Below are 21,956 nucleotides of genomic sequence, written 5' to 3'. Positions count from 1 at the left end.
CTAAGAAGAAATATAGTGATTTTAAAAGAAAAAAGCTTAAATAAGATTCAAAAGAAAGAATTTGAAATGCAGTGCAGGAGTTCTGGGAGCGTCAATTTACGTTTTTGTCTTGTAATTTTGCAGAATTTACTGTTAACCATTTAACAATTTTTACTATTTAAAAATCCCCACAGCCATTTTACAATATGTAGTAGGGAAGTATAACATTGAATGCGATTTGAAGTCTTTACAAGTGAGTCATTATATTGTTCTTTCAAGAAATTTGTTTAAAAATGCAGATTCATCTGGTAGATATAGTCATTGCTGAAATTTATTTAAAAAGCGATGAATTCATATATTAACGACACATGTGAAGACTTCAAGTCTGTCAGTGAATCATTAATCAAAATAATTATTTTGAATAGACTGGGATTTAACCTTTAATAAACTAATTTACGTTTGTTTGGTGTGTTTTCAGATTTGTGGGAGAAAAAGTAGTCTCCACATGTGAAACGACAAAATCCACGACTTGTGATCTTTCAGAATGATCTTTCATATGGTGTGTAACACAGTATTGACGAAAACGTCCTGGAGGTTAAATCTGAGAAAGTGCACCGTGTATAAGGATTATTGTCGCTCAAGAGACATAAAATGAACCAAGCCGTTTCACGTTGACGTCAACATGAAGCGTTAACATTTTGTCAGCCAGCTTGTTGGTCTTTTTGTATTGGTCTGAATGAGAAAGTGCGTAATTAGCAGCTGGGGGGCTGCAACTTTACAGTGCTCACAGAAACACAGCTGAATGAAATCGACCAATCACCAGGAATGATGAACCATTTTAGATGAACGTTACTTTAAATCATTATTCGTTGTGATAACTTTTAGATAGAGTCCCAGTGGAGAATCATATTCAAACAATGTCCAAACCACCCAGAATGGAGTGATTTAACCTCTCTGAAGGAACAAGACATTTTATAGCTCATAATGCCACACTCCACTAATATTTTAATTGTGGTTAGCCACATCCATTGCACCATCTACTGCATTGGAGCTGCATTAGCATTCTCCCCCAAATGGCCATATATAGATTTCGCAGCCCAGAGCTGGTCTGTATTGACCATCATTCCAGTCAATAACCTCAGGACATCAGGATGAAAATAGACATCTGTCGCTCTGGAAAATGGCGCTAAGGTCATATGCAGTGTTTTTCCATCATGTTGAAGACAACCATCAGTGATCCACGTCCATTAGCATTTGTCCTCTTTCAAGACACAGATTATAAACCATCACATTTGGATAATCCATCCTCTGCTTCTTACGCCAGACTGGTATTTGCAGGATTATTCTATCGAGTACTTGCACATGTGCAAAACTCTTATTAATCTAATGCTGCAGAAAAGCCTTCTTTTCTCTAGGAAAACTGGAATTTAGTGTGATTCTGTGTGCACTCCCTCCCGGTCTGTTAGAGGCGTCACTTTTTAGCACTTTCATGTTTGAACTATTAGTGTCAACAAAACATTAAAGAAACAGACGCGCTCTGGAGTAATTCTCTGTTAATAAGTCATATTTGAAAACTGTTTGAGAATATTCTTGCACCAAATCAGTGCACCAGTTATTTAATAATAACTTCAAAATATTTAAGTTTCATGAGTTGTCTGGAACACAGATTTAATTATTTTATTTCAATTTATTTGTAATAATTTTAATATTAATATATCACAGGCTTCTACTACATTACTTACATATATTTATATATATATATATATATATATATATATATATATATATATATATATATAAATATATATATATATATATATATATACATATATAAATAATGTAGTAAATAGAGCTCTAGACATATTAATGTTAATATATATATATAATAACACATATAATTTTTTTTTTAGTATGAAAGCTTAAATCTATGTTTTTGCTTTTTAGCCTTGTGGTGCATGTTCTTCGCTAATCAGTAATAATAGTAAAGCAGCTAACATAATTGTATAATAATTAAGCAATCATTTCTAAGCAAGTAGAAATTCTGAAAGTCATCAGTGTAATAAATCAGTTGTAGTTAGCAGTCATAATGTTTAGTGATTTTATTTGAATTGCGTCTTATCGGTAGAATGTCTGGATAGCACCGAAATAACATTCTCCGCATGCATCTTGATAACTAAAGGTTGATGAGGTTGATGGAGTGAATGAACTAAAACACTTTATACCTGTGCGGATGTCTGAAGGGTATTCGTCTCTATAATCCAGACATGTGTAATCAAATGTTGATTATGCGTAGCGCTGCCCCTGATTGCAATTAGTGCTGATGTAGAAGATAGAAAAAACAAGGTGTAATTTCAGAAACCCAAGAAACTACATGAAATGAGGCTATGTAACAGGGCGGCTTTTACAGAAATCTTTAAATTCGTGTTCATCCTCTTTGACCTACATAAGACATTAAAGTCTGTATTAAATGGAGTGTGTGATGTGATGCTGGGTTATGATGGAAAGACACAAGCGTTGTAACCTGCTGGAAATAGCGCTGAGGTACAGGCAGCGTCACCATTAGCTGGTCCTATTAATGCATCACCACGCCCGATGAATAAATAAATCTCATGGACTAAAAGCTCTACCTCAGCAGTGGACCTAGTTTTAAAACTACGGCCCGTTGTTCACAAATATAAACTTCAATTTTGAGTTGTTTGTTTTCTCAATATCTTTAAAAGAATAGTTTTCCCAAAAATGAAATTTTGTTTATCATTTAATGTCCCTTGTTTAGTTCCAAACCTGTATCTCAGCATTTTTCATTCTGTGGGTCACACAAGCAAATATATATCAAACTTTCTTTCCGTTGCTTGTTGTTTTCTTTGTGTTTTAATTGTGTAGTTAAAATGATCATTAGTTAAAATAAATAGCTTTCACTAACAGACAGAATATTCTTAAAAGTAATATTTATGAAACGTTTAAACAGAATTCTTGGAATGTTTTTGTACTAGTTGAACATTCTAAAGGAATGCTTTGTAACAGTGACATTTTAACACTCACTCTCCTAGAACATCTAAAATAAATATTCAAGTAATGTTAGATTTTGGCAAAAAATAAAGTTAGTAGAACAATGTAATAAGCGTTTACATAAATTGTATGTTATAACCATGGCAAAATAATCTAGTTCAATGTTATCAACCTTCAAAAACACTGTTCTAACATGTTTTTAGAACCTAAATTTGTTACCTGTAGTATGAAACGCCACAAAAATATCTCTCTAAAGTGCTTCATGTGACCATATTTCATATTTCAAATCTTCTTAAGGTATGTTTGTTTGAGAAAGACTGAAATTTAAAGGATAGTTCACCCCCAAAAATGTATAATTTACTTGGTTCATTATTTGCTGTTCCAAATGTGTATGGGCTTTTTTCTGTTATAAGGATAAAAGAACTTTTTATAGTATTTATCTCCATACTATGGAAGATGATGGCCATCATCATCTGTTTTAGTTACCTTCAAAATATGTAAGGAACTCATAACTTTGTTTGGAACAACTTGAGGTTGAGTAAAGGATGACAGATTAAAAATTTTTGTATATAGTTTATTCTTGAAAATCTTGAGAGTTAATTGGACTGATACTATCCTGAAGTCCAGATTATTCAAATCAAAGAAATTATGATACAGTTAGAACTGAAGGGTAAGTGATAACAGACTTTGAGGAACAGACCTTATTAATCAGCTGTTCTTTGAATAATTTTCAAAATTGACTTTGTTTCTTCGGTCTGACTTCTTAAGGATATCTTTGCAGACCACAACAGTCACAGCATTACGAGGTTGCCTGGCCTTCAAAAACAACATTTGCTCAGTCCCTTTAGTGGTTGTGTCCTGAATAGCACCCAATCAAGCTTCTCAAGGAACTGTAATTGCTGCTTCTCAGACAAGAAAGTAGGACTGAGCACTGTCAGCCCCCAGATGAAGGTACAAAGCTAGCCCTCGATGACCTTGTTATTGGGCCACGCGTCGCCCACGCAGGCAGAACACATCATTAGTGGAGCTGAGAGCACAGAGGCCATGCTGTCAGTCTATTTAAAGAGACTGTTCAGTGGGAAGCCAGTGTTTTTAGACTTTCCCCATGTGGGGGCCTGAAAATACCACCCTGATCTCCTTTTTTGCACACTGAGAACCTTTGGATTCAAACTTTAGATTAGACTTAACCACTTATCTAAAGGTGTTGCTTTTAGTTTTGCCTTGAAGTGGAGCAGTGTCGGATCTGAAGCCAGTTTAACCAGTTTAAAATCGTGATGGGTTAGGATTTTGAGTTTTGTTGTTTTTGTCGTAAGAAACCCAGCACTTTTGACCTAGTTGTTTGAAACAGTTGGCAAGGTCAGCCTACTAATAACTGGGGCAACAACTAGATTATAAAGCCTTTTTATATGTTTTATTTTATTCAAACAAACTTGTCATTTTAATGCTGATGGGCTTTTCATACACAGGATTTTTCCTTGCATGCACATAGAAATATGATTAATCAATACTAAAACTCACAATCAGATATCTTGATAGGATATCCAGTATATACTAGGATATCCAGTAACAAAAATGTCCTTTCTTCCTTTGTGAATAATTAGATTTTGAAAACCAAAATGCTTTGCACATATAGTGACTTGAGTGCCTATTCTATAACAAATGTGTTTTATTTCTGTATTCAAATTTGTCTAGCTGTTTTTAGGATGCATGAAATGTAAGGAGTGGTACAACTATCCTTTAAAAAAATAAATCTTATTAAAAATTCTTTTTGACCATTATCTTTTATCATTTTTTAGAAAAGATTAATTTCCAATGCTTATGAATGTAAAAATATTTGTCTGCAAAATAAATGTCATATAGTGCGACCATTATGCAAAGCCCATACAGACCCTGTGACTCTTGATCAGGCCCAATTAGATAAATTATTCTCCTAACTTTCGGTTAACTAATTTTAATTAAGCCTTTAAGATCAAATCAGTGTAAAATGTCAAATGGTGGAACTCAATGAAAACTTAATGATAATTATAAATTAATAATCCATCATAAAAATGGGGTAGAAAAAGTAAAGGGATTAGTGATGACACCTGATAAATTTGCTTCAGGCGAAATATTTTGACATTTAAAATAACATTTGCTAATTAATCCTGCCCATTAGGGCATGTAAATTAAAAGCGATTCACTTTATTGTCAGAGAAGCAGCATTTACAATCCAAAAGCGAAATCAATTGTACACCTCAAGTCTCCGTCGTTTATTTATGTTTCTTCCATGTGTTTCTTTCTGCTTGAGTGGCAGCTTTGGTTGCACCTCATGCAGCCCTGTATAATGGAAATGAGGTCACTGCGCAATGTATGTCAGAGACCTTGTCTCATAAAATACTCCATGCTCTGTCTGCTGATGTGCTGCCAACTTTAGTAAATAGGTCATTTGGCCAGGCCTTAAATCCAGCACTAGGAGTTGGATTAAAAGCCCAGTAAGGATGGAGATTAGCTGAGCGTGGCAGCGTGAAGTCCATTCGGGCAACAGCAGTCCATTGATCCAAGAGAGACGTTCACCCACTATTGAATTAGTGAAAACTAATGGGTTAATTTAGGCTAACTGTGAGAAAAGTTAGCTACTGATGCTACAGATGCTGCATCTATTGCTTCCGCCATGTTTTCTCACTGATTAGGGCCTGATTAGTCCAGTTAGGAAACTCTGAACTATGAAAATCCATAGTTTCATTAAATATTTTGTGAGTGGCATTCAAGTGTTTTCAACTTGTAAATAAACAAGTTCAAAAAGTATGCCAAGAGTCTTAAGAGCATTGAAACATTTGTTGGTAGATAGATATCAGATATTTCAATAGAGTCTCTGATCTACAAGAAATTGTAAGTAAAGTTGTGAAGTTCTATTCATTTCTACAAATTGGATCCATTTTCATTGTTTGTTTCTGTTAATCAGCTTAAAACACTGATTCTGATTTGTTTGCATCATAATAACCTAGAAAAGTTATTCTGTTTGGGGTAAAATATATTTAAAGATAAACTGTGTTTATGTATGTTTGTTATAAATCAAAATAAATTTATAACAAGCAATAAATAATGTAATAGTCTTCAAAATAAATGATCACTCTTCATTTGTAAGAATAATTAGATTGATGGTTTTTCTGAGGAAACAAAAAAAAAAATCATTGCAATGCGTAAATTTAAAATCAGACTGCTGAAATATATTAATTTAAATGTAAACTTGACAAATGTGGTTATTTTAGCTACACGTACTGCCTTAGTTTTTAGAATTAACCTCCTTGGTTGAAAATATTTCATTAATCCACTGACAGCAAAATACGCTGCATTCGTGCAAAAGTTTTGGCACCGCCCAATATCTAATTTCACTGGTACTTTTACACTGAGATCCATTCAGTTGTCATAGCTGTGCAAGCTACGTCAACCTCTTTCGGGATTTAGTCTCTTTGCTGGCTTTGTTAAGAAGTGATTAAAGATGTCAGCTGCCAGGATGAAGGGTTGTTTTCTTCTGAACTCTCAGTAGGGAGTGTTTTGAAGCTGCTGTGGAGTGCCAGACCTTAAATCAGAGTTGCCGGGTCACAAGAGGACGCTGGGTTAGACTGTGCCGACGGTGGTTTGGCATCACTCTTGAGGTTCTGCTGAGTTCTTCTACCATTCATTTACTCTGTTTAAAGATTACTGGAGTAGATCATAAAGCAGGCATGCAGGGTCAAAACCCTCATCAACATCACGATGGCTGCCAGTTATGAATGGAAACATATAAACAATGGCTGTATGCTATTTACTTGAATCAGGCGCACAAAGAACAAGCCTTATTTTACAGTTTTGGTCTGATACAATAGGGCCGCCAAGAATGTCACCAGAAATGAATGGCTCGTCTGTAAAACGTTTTTGTGTGAATAATGGCAGCATATTATTTTCCTGGCGCTTTTATTGCAAATCACCACTGGATCTCTCATACGTCAGCTCCTAATAATGCACTTGCTCCTCTCAATCTAAAATTGAGTGTGGCAGTTTGTTAAATTTAGAATTGCAATCATTATTAGCCATGGCTGTTTCGGTGTAGGAAGTGTCACATCAATGAATGAGCTTTTGAAACGCTTAAGACCATGAAATGCCACATGTTCCATCAGCCTGGCCTTTGTGCCGCACACAAAGACATTCACAAAGAAACATTCTTGTTTTGTATTAATCTTAATTTTATATGGTTTTGAGTCCATTTAATGACTATACAAATGTCATCTACTGTAACCATGAAGCAAAATATTTAAACTTAAAATACAATTGACTAAACACAACTTTGCCCTATGATTTCCGTTGCGGAAAACGCAGATTCCAGAATCTCAGAATCCAGTCATAAAAATGGAATTGTGTACTGTATAACACAGAATGTCACGGAATTTGAAATTTTTTAAATTAATTAAAGCATGCCTGACTAAATGAGGGCATAAATACTTAGACATCTCCATGACTACAATGAGAATACTTCATGCACATTTTACTATTTGATTTGGGTGGGAAAAAGTTCATAAGGCTATTTAAAAACACATTTAAAAATTAAAAAAATTCTTCATTCTTTTTGCAGGTGTTATTTTTTGTTTAGTCTATTCAGGATGTGTTTTCGTCTCTCTGCCACTCGTAGTCTTGTAAACAGAGCAAACTGAACAGCAGCCAGATGTCCTGACCAATTGAATCCACCTGCCCTGCCCTCCAGCTGTGGCTGTGAGCTGTGATTGGTTGAGCTGACTGCCTGGCCACATGCAGGGTGGGGTTCATTACCCTGCAGAGATCTAGTGAGAGAAAGAGAGGTAGAGCAGGGTTTGTAACTGTGCACCTTATAGACGGCGGCTCCCACACCCCCCTCAGACCCACACTGCAGCAGAAAGACTATTTTTAGCTCCTTTCATGAGAAGGAATGATGCTGGGAACTTGATTTTGATGCTCTGCAACTAAAAGCCCATGTTGCTTAGATTTGCTCCTTTGATAAGTGTAGTCTTATGTAACAGAAAACCTTTCATTTAAGAACCCCTCAACAAGAATATCTAAATGCATCTGGATAATTTAGTGACTATGTAAAGGTAAATTATGCAGTTGTTCAAAGTTAAATTGTTTAAATGTACAGAGAGAACTGGTTGATTACCTTGAAAATCATAGATAGATAGATAGATAGATAGATAGATAGATAGATAGATAGATAGATAGATAGATAGATAGATAGATAGATAGATAGATTTCATGGATGGATGGATGAATAATGGGTTAGATTGTTTGGTGGATGGGTGGATGGGTGGATAGACAGATGAATGGGTGGATGGATGGAAGAATGGATAGTGTGTTGGATGGATGAATTTCATTCCAGTACTGATTCAAACTCATTGAAAAGTCAATAAGTGTCTTTGAATGATCAATTACAACAATAGGACTCATTTTCTAGAGAGGAGAATAGAATAGATGGATGGATGGATAGTGGGTTAGATCATTGGATGCACTGATAAATGGATCAATAGTTGGGATGGATGGATGAATTCACAGATTTCAGTAAAGGACTGATTCAAAAGTTAATTAGTCTTTTTGAATGATTAATTACAGGAATAGGCTCATACAATAAGAGTAATTTTCTATGAAAATATAATAAAGAATTAGTTGGAATTTATCATGGATGCCATTTTGATTAATTCATTACAAAAATAGGCTCTTAACAGACATTTGCTAAGACAACAAAGTTGTCTATATTTTTCCGTCCTGCTATATTTTGTGGTTGGAAGCATTTTCGTCTGTTTAGAATCAGTTCAATGTACAAACTCACATTTAGAGACTTTGACTTTAATATATTTCTGTTCTGTCAGCTGCTTTTCTCATTTAGCTTATGTTGCATAAGCTTTCTGGTAGCATTTTCATCCAAGTTGGCGCAGACACATACATTTGCTCACACACTCCCACTTTGCTTTGCTGATTATCTATTACCTCTGTAAGGACAAGGACTGCATAACACTGCTGCATTAACATTACTCTGTGTGTGTGTGTGTGTGTGTGTGTGATGATCCATTAGTATTTTAGCTACAAACTGTACTGACATTGCTCCTTCTCCTCCAGGTGGACAGACTGGCCGGCACAATGAAGGAGGAGAACTTGTTCCGCAGACGGTTCTCTCTCTGTCCCACAGCCACCTCGCCTCCCAAGATTGACCCACGTGTGCTGACCCGCAACCTGTCCTATGGAGGAGACAATGAACTGTACCCGCTCAGCCCAGGTATCCATTCAATTCCTGAATGTGTGGAAGCGCCACATCCTCGAAGAGACACATGAGAGCTCACTGCTTCTGAGTCACTATGGTCAATATTATCATTGTCATGAAACTATATTTATAGTGGGGGGATTAGCTTATTAATGTATTTTAGAATGAAACTGAGTAATTGGGAGAAATAATATAGGGCAGTACTGACTTAATTATTAATTTGATTGGCAACTGTTGGCAGTTACCCAGAATGTCATAGCAACCATGTACCCTGGATACAAATTAGAACACCTTAGCAACCACATAGTAATGGCCTGGAAACCATCTAAAAACACCTAATAAAGTATTCACTAAGAAACGCTAAAAACAAAATGCCCAATTTAATGCCCTGACAAAAAACATGACTGCATAAAAACATGCTAGAAGGACAATTGTCCCTGGACAATTTAGCAACTACACAATGCCATAACTGCCACATAAAGCTTTCAAAGATCTGTACAGAAACCTTTAGAAATGTCTCGGGACACTTTATCAATGGCATAGAAATTTCTGGCAACCACCTAGAATACTCAAGGAACTGCATAGAAACATGCTGGAAGTGTCTCAGAACACCTTAGCAACCACATAGCAACACCCTGGCAACCACCTAGAAGACACGAAAATAGCAACGCGACACCTTATTTGCATGGCAACACCCCAGTAACCAACTAGAACACCCTAGCAACCACACAAATAAATCTAATAAAAAATGTTGCATAATAAAGGGAGTTTATTAAGAAATAAAAACGTGAAAAAAATATCACTTCAACTTCAGATGAGCTATGTCTTAAAATAATTGATAATTATCACAGATGTGATTGACTGTGGTGATTGATGTTAATGCTGTGTTTGTGTGCTGGTGTGGGTGTGTGTGTGCTGGCGTGCTCGTGTGTGTGTTCTGCAGGGAATGAATCAGAGGAAGGACGGTTTACCCTTACTGAGGGACGAGGTCAGCCCAGTCCGGTCACCCAGCAGCGCAGTGCGTTCAGCCTCCTGGTCACTGCATGCATGAAATATGACGACCATAACACATGTTACATCAGCTATTAGTGCTATCTAACGCTATTAAAAAATAAAGAAAATATAAAAAAAAAAAATAAAAAAATATATATATGCTAAATAAAAATATATATATATTAAAGATTCACTGGACCTCTGCCAATGTAGAGAAGTGAAATGACCTTCATTTACCACGTCAAAACTCAGCCAATCACAGCCTGCCGTCTGCAATTCACTCTCCAGACCGTTTTCTGTGTGCTAAAAGCTTTTAGTAAATCAGAGCTCATGTCTCAGGCTCATGTAAAGTGCATCTGTCTGTATAATGTGGTTTTAATGGGTGACTATAGCGTAAAAGCCTTCCATTCTTTCTCCATATGAGACATTAAACTGTAATACACAGCGATCTAACTCAGCATTAAAAAAAAAAAAAAAAAAACTTTTTTAGTGACAGCTGCAAGTAACAACTATTATACTAATACTGTCAGCAATGTCTATTTGTTATTTGTAATAGATTATTTGGATATCCAAATATTCAGTTTATATATATATATATATAACTGGAGAATGAGTCTATTGAGTAGAGTGTTCCTTTTAATGAAATGATGCTAACATTATGTAAAAATATAGTTAAAAAATTTCCATTACTGTGGTTTTCTGCACTCTACTGTATGAGCTGGTTTAAAGGTTAATTTGGGTCTAAGAGGAAAACTGTCTTCTCCATATTTTGGTCTGATCTTCAACTGACACCCACAGCTGACCAAACAGACCTGCTGCATTTAGCCTGCTGCCTTTTGCCCTTAGTGTGAAAAGGTTGTGGCTGGAATTAGCTTGGTTTATTTTTAAAATTACTATATAGCTATGCTAACATAATAGAATTAGAATTATTATGGTAGGACTTTCTAAAATCAACCCATTTGGCGTAACATGAAACAGAATATACGGAAAAGTCATATTTAGTATTATGAAGGCAAACAGGGTCAATTTTGATCTCATGTTGACTTCAAATGAGAGTTAAATGGATTTTTCTGGGATTTTTCTTTTTTGGCTTCAGTCGAATCCAGGATGTTTATCGGTTTGGAGAAGGAGTCTTCCTCGCCCACGGAGAAGCTGGCAAGGAAAGAATCGCTTAAGGTACGATGTGCTTCCCACTCCAGGCAGAGTTCCTGACCCAGTTTCTCCAAACAGCAGCTTGTTCGTGGTGTCAGTCAACAGGTGGACGGCACTAAACCCTCGTACAGCCATTTCCTGTACTAGAGAAAATACTCTGAAATGTTTATTCAAATATTGAATGCAGCTTTTGATCCGGTCTATTTTCTCTTCTGACCTTGAACAGCTACAAATTGTATCCGACCAATGTACATGCATGAAAGGTCTGTACTAACAGCGCTCATTTTTGTATCGTTTTTGGACTGATTGTGCGGATTCTTACAAATAGCGGCAAAATTTTCATTATTTAAAAATTAGCCCTGCTTCCTTGTTTTGGCTAGAGAATTAAATTTACACGAAATGTCCTCTTCATGGGAAACATTTACATTTGATTTATTTAATAATTATCCAAATTTAGATTGATGTTTGCATTGTCCAAACAGAGTTCTCCTCCACAATCTAAAACAAAACAATCCTGTAACAGTTAGATGTAACAGTGATGAATAGGTTCTTTGATATCGTATGGTGCACTCTAGTGTTCAACAAGGTTTTTAGAAATTTTACATCTTGCAACCCTCTTGCGCCCTCTAGCTAATATTCGAGCAATGCATTTAACCTTGACATTTCATACGGCAGGTTCAGAAGAAGAACTATAGACAGGAGAAGAAGAGAGGTCGCTAAAGAACTGTTCAGTGCTCTTAAGGATCCAAGTGTGGTTATTATGTCCAACTGGCTAAAGGTCGGTAAACCTCATCGTTTTCGTTTGTAACATTGAATAATTTGGCAGTTGCTTTACAATGCACTTCTTGGATGCATCAGATTCGAGGCTCGTTGAAGAGTTGGACGAAACTGTGGTGCGTCCTGAAGCCCGGTATTCTCTGATATACAAGACGCCCGGTTCAGACCACTGGGTGGGAACGATTCTTCTCAACGCCTGCAAGCTCATCGAAAGACCCTCAAAGAAGGACGGATTCTGCTTCAAACTCTACCATCCGCTGGACAAGTCTATTTGGGCCATGAAGGTAAGACGCCTCTCTGAAATGCGACGTTTGGCCTGAACTCATCGTTGGCATCAATCATTATCTGTGTGTTTTTCAGGGTCCTAAAGGCGAATCTGTGGGCTCCATCACTCAACCCTTACCTAGCAATTACCTGATCTTCAGAGCAGCGTCTGAATCTGATGGTGAGCATTGGCCTTTGTCTTCTGTAAAACTGTCTTCTCAGTATGGAGTCCATTTGGGGATCACAGCCTGTGGTTTGCTCCAGGACGCTGCTGGATGGACGCTCTGGAGCTGGCTCTCAGCTGCTCCAGCCTGTCGAAGATGACAGCGAAAGAGCGGCAGGGATGGAGATCTGAGCGGCTCCTCCGAGACCTCGCACATACTGCAGCTGCTGCAGAGCTCGGCTCTCACCGACCAGGACCTGCTGCAGTGAGTCTGATCTCTGCTAAGCCTCTTCAACCAGATACAAGGCAGTCGAAAATTACATATGTGGACACATTATCAAAATTGCTCTCATTAACAGCTGTAGGATTAAACTGACAAACAAGTAAAATGTTTTTTGGGGGTGTTTTTTTGCACTAAACCGTTCAGGTTCAGTGTGACTAACTAATATTAAAGTATGGTATTCTGCATGACCATATTCTATATCTCTAATCTTCATTGATCAAAATACCATTAAATAATACGAATTTATGGCTGGCACCGTAAATATTTGTATTAACTGCCGCAAGATTAAACTGCCAAGGAAGTAATGAAATATTCACAGAAATGATTTGGTAAGAAACTGTTCACAGCAAATTAAAAAAAGAGCATTAAAGAAAATTAAGTAGTAAATTATTCATGTCAGATATGATGTGAGTAAATGACATGGTGTATAAAAGTATATAGTTTTTACTACCCTAAATATTTGCGCAAACTAAAGTACGAATAAATTTAAGTGTAAAATATTCTTAGACACTTTTAATTATGAACTTTTTCAGAGAGAAGGAGAGAGTACTATTAAAAACTATGAACTCTCCTAAACACACTATACAAATAACTTGCCACCAGAATTATTTGCATTAATATTACTAATTGACATATTAGTAATATATTTTTTTACCCTAAAAACTGTTCAAATCAGACACAGCGTGACATAGAAATATGAATTATTCAGATAACATTTTTTTTTGTACCAGAACTATTTGTGTGAAGTAAGATATGACTAAATTGAAAACAAACATTAAATATTGTTTTAGTATTTTTGTTAAGCCCTGTTCACAGCAAGAAGAATAACTATAAAGATACTGATATTATATTATTATTATATTTTTATTAGTGCTGTCAAATGAATAACCACGATTAATGACATCGAAAATAAATGTTTTTATTTACATAATATACGTGTATATATAAATACAAATACATGTTTGTATATATTTTAAAAAAAGTTGTTTATATATTACATACTATATATATTTGCATGCGATTAATTGTGATTAATCATTTGACAGCACTAATAAAAATATAATAATGCAATAAAATTCAATAATAATAAAAGCAGTGTTTTTTTTTGGACTGTCAAGCCACTGAGTAACGACATGCTAAAATCACAAATATATCAATATAGATTAAAATCAAATATATTATAAGTTAATATCAGTGCCATTGTGATTGCATTGCGATTTAATCGTTTGACAGCACTCATTTTCATTATTGATTATATTTTAATATAAATGCTAAACACTTAAATAAAAAAATCTATAAATATATTTAGTAATTAGAAAACCTTATGAAAAAGCGTATAACCATGACATCAAATTGTGATTAATCGCCAAGCATTAATAATAATAATCAAATAATATTCAAATGAAATCCAAAGTGTATTTAAATAAGTGTTTCTGTACCGAGAGGAAGCAAAATAGTAAGCGTTGTTTTGCCAGTGATATCCTTCAGCTGTCAATCATTTATATATCCCAAGCCCGCCTCTTTCTAGCCACTTTGAAGTTTCTCGTCCAATCAGCTGCGCCCAACAGGTTTACGTGACAGGCAGAGGAGCAGGAAGAGATGAGGCGAATGTAAACCCAACACCCATCAGCACACACACACACACACACTCTTACAAGCGCGTCAGACAAGCTGTGGGCAGGAAAAACAGCTTTGAAAACACGTTATTGCAGCGCTTTCCTGTGAAAAACAGATAGGAAACTGCAGAGGGAAATCACTGTAAACAAAGACTTTTTCTGAGGTTCTTGTTTACCAATCTTTGGAGTTTCAGGAATAATATATTCTTGGCAAGGTAAGGACAGAATTTTTTTGCTTGGCTCGCTGGTGGTTCTTCAGCCGGTGACGCAGGACAGAAGCTGCTTTTCCTGTGATCTCTGTACGCGGTGGGCACAAAGAGACGGTTTAATGTCACGCTCATGCTCCGATTATTAATCCAAGACTCTTTTACCAGCCAAATCTTTCATATTTCTCTGTAGAGTTCACTGCCCGTGGCAGAAATGTAGAAAAATAACGTTCACCCTCGTATAATGGAGCTCTTGTGTCCATGGTGACGGCCCTGTCATTCAAATTAGAAGATGATCATCATGTGGTTTGTTGCTTTGGCAACGGATCTGGATGGGCTTTGAACGCGAACGCGCTAATAAATCTCCCGAGATAAAACGGAGCGACGGTTAATGCAGAAGATGTTAATTATATAATAGAAATGCAGTTGAATCAAATCTCACACGGTCGTTTGTTTGTGCGCTTTTATTTGAAGTTTGAATGACTCCATGTTGGAAAACCATATGGAGAACGACGCCAACTCGGACAAATCAGAGAGGGAGGCGCATGAAGACTCGGACAATGCGCGCCAATGAGAACGGAGGCAGACTGACGGAGGAGAGCGACATGGACCAATCAGGCGACGCGCGAGCCTGCAGGCCACGGTGTTGGCTCGAAGAAGCCTATGAAGAGATGGGAGAGGTGATAAGCTCATCGGTCTCTGTCCGGCCTGAATGGACGGCTCTGTCTCAGCAGAACTGGTTCATTATATTCCGGTTACGCAGTGATTTGTTGAAAAGCGCCTTTGATGCACGAGGACGCCAAAACAAAGAGAGATTGTCCGTTAGCTAACTGAAATGTAGTTTTTTCGGCTTAAAATGTTTTAAAGAAATATACAGGACGTCGATATGAAACAATGCAAATATTATGGATTTTTATTCGGTAAAAATTGAGTGGTAATGAAAAAGGGGTGCAGATATTGGTGGCATTTTTGTTGTTCTGTAAAAAGAAAAAAACACCAAACCAATGCGTGCTTATAACTAATTATTGATAGCAATATCTACCAGACATCTGCAAAATTCTGATATATTTCTGATATTTTAGGCTGCAAACAATTTATAAAACATCTATCCATATGTATCCATTCAAAACAAGTTCACATTTTATATATATATATATATATATATATATATATATATATATATATATATATATGTATATTAAATACAGTTAGGGTCGTAGGGTTATATAGGTTATATGCATACATATACATATATAATATTATCTATTTGGCAGCTATTTTAGCCCCAAATATTCTACTTCTACTTGCAGAATAAGTTATATTTAATAAATTGTAAATACGCCATTTCCATGACTGCATCAATAACTAAACAGATTCTAGATCCACACCAAAGGGATCTGTATAAATTCCAAAAAAGTAGTGTAATACTGGCCGTGAAATAGATGAAACCTTTAAATGCGTTCGTAACACCAAGAACTTCTGCCTCTTACCTTCATGCATGTAGCAGACGCTTTCGCACTGAAGGTCTGTTGTTTTCTGTGGATGTCTCAGGCTGGCGAGGCGTCTCAGGTGGAGACGGTCTCTGAGGAGAACAAGGGTTTGATCTGGACCCTCCTGAAGCAGCTGAGGCCGGGGATGGACCTGTCTAAAGTGGTTTTGCCGGCGTTTATCCTGGAGCTGCTCTGTTTCTGGACAAGCTGTCGGATTACTACTATCATGCCGACCTGCTGTCCCAGTGAGCACCTCACAGCTGCAAACACACACACACACACACACACACACACACACACACACTTTACCGAGACCAGCAGGTCCTGGAGGCATGTGTCTGTGTTTCAGGGCTGTGATGGAGGAGAGCGCGTACAGCAGGATGAAGCAGGTTTTGCGCTGGTATCTGTCCGGCTTCTATAAAAAACCAAAGGTGAGTCGGGTCAAATGATCTTTTTGGATGTAGCCAGGTTTCCATACATGATTTGTGGGCACATTTTGGGATGTCACATTAAAATAACTCGCAAAAGCACTGAAATATAATAAACTGCTGACAAGTTCTTGAATGTTTTTTTTTTTAATGAATTTTCCTTTTTTTGACTGAAAACAGTAAAAACAATAATACCGTGTAATATTAGCAGAATAAAAAAAAAAATTCAAAGCAGTATCACACTATCCCTTAGAAATCTGGTGCTCAATAAACATGTATTAGCTCTATTATTATTAGTAGTAGTATTATTATTTTCTAACTTACTGGATATTTTTCTATCAACAACAACTGAAACTGAAGACGTGTCTTCATCAAGTCGTGCGTATGGTTTATATTGACACTGATTGTCTTTCAGGGGCTGAAGAAACCGTACAACCCCATTCTAGGGGAGATGTTTCGATGCTGCTGGCTGCATCCACAAACAGACAGCTGTACTTTCTACATCGCAGAGCAGGTCAGACCCCACAATTACACTTCACCCATCAAAACCTCTGTGCTGAAGTTTCTAGTAAACACGACGCCGCTCTCTGTCGGTGATAAGCGCTTGACCTTTGTACCTTCAGGTTTCCCATCACCCTCCGGTTTCGGCCTTCTACATCAGCAATAGGAAGGACGGGTTCTGCATTAGCGGAAGCATTCTGGCCAAGTCCAAGTTTTACGGTATATAACGCTCAAATACACGCCAGGCGTGCTTTTATTGCGATGTCGGTTGTAAGTTCGCTGTGATTTCTTAAAGGCAACTCGCTGTCTGCTATACTCGACGGAAAGGCCAGGCTCTTGTTCCTGACCCGAGATGAAGAGTATATCATCACAATGCCATACGCTCACTGCAAAGGTGATGGAGCCTAAATATCGTAACTGAATGATGTTTTATATATATATATATATATATATATATATATATATATATATATATATATATATATATATATATATATACACTGTAAAATGTTTTAATTGTTATACCCTATATTAATAATCACTGTTAATGTTTATGTCTTTCTCATGAGGATTCTGTATGGTACAATGACATTAGAGCTTGGCGGGAAAATCACCATCAGAGTGAAAAACACAATGTTACACAGAACTTGAATACAAATTAAAGGTAAGGCCCAAACGTAATTATGCAACTTTTTTTTTTTTTATTATTATTATAATCTTACAACTGTTGTCTTTTTCTCTGTTCCAGCCTTTTCTTGGCAGCTCTAGCAACGTTAACCAGATTTCTGGAAAGATCCGTATGGGAGAAGACGTTCTGGCTACAGTAGACGGGCACTGGGTAATCATTTCAGACAGTTACATAAAACAACAGCCATTCAGAAACATTTGTTATACTTTCATATATATATATATATATATATATATATATATATATATATATCCTCATTGAAAACGTGTTAGGAGGCAGGTGGTCTGATTGAAACGTAAATGTCTGTTCAGGACAGTAAAGTGCAGCTGACGGAGAAGAGGACAGGCCAGCAGGAGGTGCTCTGGAACCCCGGGCCAGACATACGCAGACAGAGGCTGAAGAGACAGCTGGTCCAGAGAGACCAGCAGGAGGAGTTCGAGTCTGAGAGGTGCTCTTGAGTTTAGCTTTTAGGACAACTTCCATGAAGGGTCTGATGCTCACCTCACATGCTCACCAGTGTACATTATCCATATTATCCAGATAATACTCATTATCTTGATCATTAGTGTACACTATTATATGTGAATATTACAGTATTATACCAGCCCTATATATATATATAGTCCTGCACCGTTTGAAGTGTTTTTGGTGTTTCCGCAGGCTGTGGCAGCTCGTGACCAGAGCCATCAACGATAAAGACCAGATGAGAGCCACGCAGGAGAAGTTTGTGCTGGAAGAGGCTCAGCGTCAGGAGGCCCGAGAGCGAGCCGAGAGAGCCTGGAGCCCGCGACTCTTCACCTTCAACCCCGACACCAACGAGTGGTTCTACAAACACACCGAGTACGTCCTCCGCACGCACGCTGAACGGGCTTTTAGGGGTAGTGAGCGTTAGCTGCATTAGCTGAAAAACACTTCTGAAGCCTAACCTTACTTCGTTGCTTTGTTTTTACTTGTTGTTTTTTTTTGTACTTTTACTAGTAAATTATTAAAATATATAACACAAGTGTGTTAAAGATGAAGATTTAATGAACGTTAAGCAAAATGAATAAATACTGGAACAAATGTATTGCTCATTAATATATAATGTAAAGTAGTGCAATAACTAATGTTAACATATGTGTATATGTGTATATGTGTGTGTGTGTGTATATATATATATATATATATATATATATATATATATATATATATATATATATATATTATTATTAAATTATAGAAGAATAATACAGATTATTATTATTATCATTATTGGTGTTGTAAGTAGTAATAATAGTAAATAATTTTTTATATTTATGCTTTATGCGTGTTAATATCAGTGCATGTTTGTGTGTTTTTATTTATTTTATGTATACATATTAAGTATCATACACATTTATTTATATAATATTATATCATATAATTGTATGCGTGTTCGTTTAGAATCTATATTTAGAGTTGCATACATTTTTTTCTTTTTATCTTTTCTTTACATATAATATTCTTTTTTTTTTATTCACTTCTAGTATCTATGCGGTTTGTTTTCATATATTTGTTAAGTTTAATTTACAGTTAAAATGTGAAAATCATTGCTTTTTCCATGCAGTTTTATATGAATAAATACAAATTGCCCGAACCACCGAATTAGGCAGCGTTCAGTAACTAATAATCTCGTCTGATTTCTGTCCTCAGCACTAAGCCGTGGGATCCGGAGCGCTGTCTGCTGCAGTTTGAGAAAGACGGCGCGTCATCCAGACGAAAGAGAAATCCCAGCGCAGCGGCTTCTCCTACAGCCAGACCTGGGCTACACAGCAGAAGGTGAGTCCCACAGGCTCCTGACGTTCATGCCGGTGACCCCGCCGGCCCTTCGGGGTGTGTGAGGTTGACGCGCGGTGTGTGTTTGTCAGGTGCGGGCGAACGGCAAGCACAGGAAGTCCAGCAGCCAGCCGTCCAGCTGCAGTCAGAACACAGAGAGCAGCAGCAGCACGCCAGAACCCTACCACGAGTCCTCCGACAACGACGGCAAGACAAACACGAACACGCATCCACTCCAACAGACGAATAAACAGTCCTTCTGGCAATTCAAGTAGTTCATCAGCCTGACTGTAGACTCGAACTGTAGACTTCTAGACTAGAAATTAACTTTACCCTGCATGTTACAGTTAACTAGCTGCACCTAAACAAACCATTTAACTATACAAAAGTTCTTGAAAGTTGGATGGTTGTTATAATGGTATGTTCACGTGCGGCTGATTAATTAGACAGAGTAAAAAAATGCAAATGAAGCAAAAAAAAACATACATATATATTTATATAAATATATTTATATACTAAATAAAATAAAACTAAATAATTAAAACAGTACTTATTCTAATGCAGTCAGTGTATTATGAAATAAAAAAACTCTTGTAAAATACAAAGGTCAAATATGATTTAAAAGCAATTATTATATACTAATAATATATATATATATATATATATATATATATATATATATATATATATATATATATATATAAAAATGAAAAATCCAAGTATGAATTTGAAAATAGAATATGTACTCTAAAACCAAAATTTTTCTTTTCAGTTTTAACTGTCAAATTTGATTTAAAAAATATTAGATTTTTATAAAACAAAAAGGTGTATTATTAAACAATTTTTATTTATTTATTTATTTTTTTAAATATAGTATGTGCTAGGATTTAAATACATTTACAAATATATGTGTGCGTGTTTGTATGTATTTAATTTACGATATCTAATTTTGATGTCGTTTCATCTCATTTTGACTTCCTCAGGCTTTATGAACCAGTGCGCGAGATGCACTAAAGAAGTGAAGGACATCGCCCTCATAGAGGCCTCGTAGCAGCCATACAGAAAACACAGCAGGACATCCAGAGGCAAGTACAGCCGATTCTCATCCCCGACTCCATAATAACCGCACGCTTCTCTGCCATTCAATACCGTGTAATAATCAGACTGATCCCCTTTTCTTCAGAAACCTGAGTGCACTGGGACGCCAGATCGCGCGCACAAGACGCGGAGAGAGCAAGTCCCCTGAGCGGCCGTCACTGTCTCATCCTCTGCATGCTGCTGCTCTTCCAGCTTCTCATCAACTACGTCTTCACTTGAGATGTTGTCACCTAGCGACCATCGCCTAGCAATAAACACAGCCGAACGATCACCGCCACACAGCCCCTCGAATGCCCGTCGCGATGTCGCTACCGATCGTAGCCGCACCATCAAGCACTAAGCACTTCAATTTAGAGAGAGAGACTCTTGTTTTAATGAATATGACCGATAATCATTTCCGAGTGGATGTAAAACGCTGTACTGCCACTCTCGGTAACCGACGTGTTCCTCTCTTTCCGAGTACTTCCTTTTTCTCTGCAATATAGGTCATGCATTCGTGGCATATTTGAATGCGGTCGAATGGGTTTGTGTGTGTCTGTGTGCGCTTCACAAACTCCTCTTCCATTTATACACCGGGCCTTAATACCGATGCCAAAAAGGGGGAAAAAGAAGCGGAAAGGCAGTGAAGTCCACCAGTGCAATTTTATTATGCTTTCAAGTGAACGTCTGACCACACAAATTTGCTCGTTTTATTATTTAACCAAAATAGTGTTTCTGTATAGAACAATACAAAGAAGAGTAAATGTTTACAAACTTGATTGTACACAAAGGAAACAATGCTCTGACACCAAATGCGTCGCGTAGATTTAGATGAAGTTAACCGAATTGGCGAAAGCACTATGATAACAGAACGAACAATCAGCCATACGACTACGGCAAGCCGATTTAACATTTAATCCTTACAGCATACTAGCATCCAGTTTCATACCGCTAGTACTTATTTTAGCTACTAGTATGTATACCATCACGTACTTATTCATAAGCTACATTTTCTTATTCACTAGTTCTTGTTCGATAGTTACTAATGTTCGGTCGTTATCATTAGCTACTAGCATTCATTAAATACAAGTTCTTTTTCATTAGATACCTATTTTGGTAATAACTAGTATTCTATTTTTTTCTAGTAACACATTTCACGTTTTTGCTTTTATTCACAAATCAACTATTTAGCGTAAGTACGTATTAAAATAGTGAGTACTGTCTTTTCAAACATAGCAAGTAAGCTTTTTTGTTATTAGATACTAGTATATTAGTGCATTATTCATTAGATACTAGTACAT

The 21,956-nt window shown here is 36.7% G+C and overlaps 1 protein-coding gene and 1 pseudogene across 1 annotated transcript in view; both read left to right on the top strand.

The window, feature by feature from the left end:
• Window positions 1-603, top strand: part of LOC122331299 (receptor-type tyrosine-protein phosphatase S-like) — a 3,107-nt gene extending 2,504 nt beyond the window's left edge. Inside the window, exon 3 of the mRNA XM_043228864.1 lies at window positions 552-603. Within this exon, the coding sequence (XP_043084799.1) occupies window positions 552-603 (52 nt within the window). The remainder of the gene's footprint in view (window positions 1-551) is intronic.
• A 10,718-nt stretch (window positions 604-11,321) lies between these two features.
• Window positions 11,322-20,924, top strand: LOC122331298 (annotated as a pseudogene).
• The last annotated feature ends 1,032 nt before the right edge of the window (window positions 20,925-21,956 follow it).

Source organism: Puntigrus tetrazona, chromosome 25, assembly GCF_018831695.1.
Source record: "Puntigrus tetrazona isolate hp1 chromosome 25, ASM1883169v1, whole genome shotgun sequence".
In the NCBI taxonomy this organism is placed as follows: Eukaryota; Metazoa; Chordata; class Actinopteri; order Cypriniformes; family Cyprinidae; genus Puntigrus; species Puntigrus tetrazona.
This window is presented reverse-complemented; position numbering and strand designations above follow the sequence as displayed.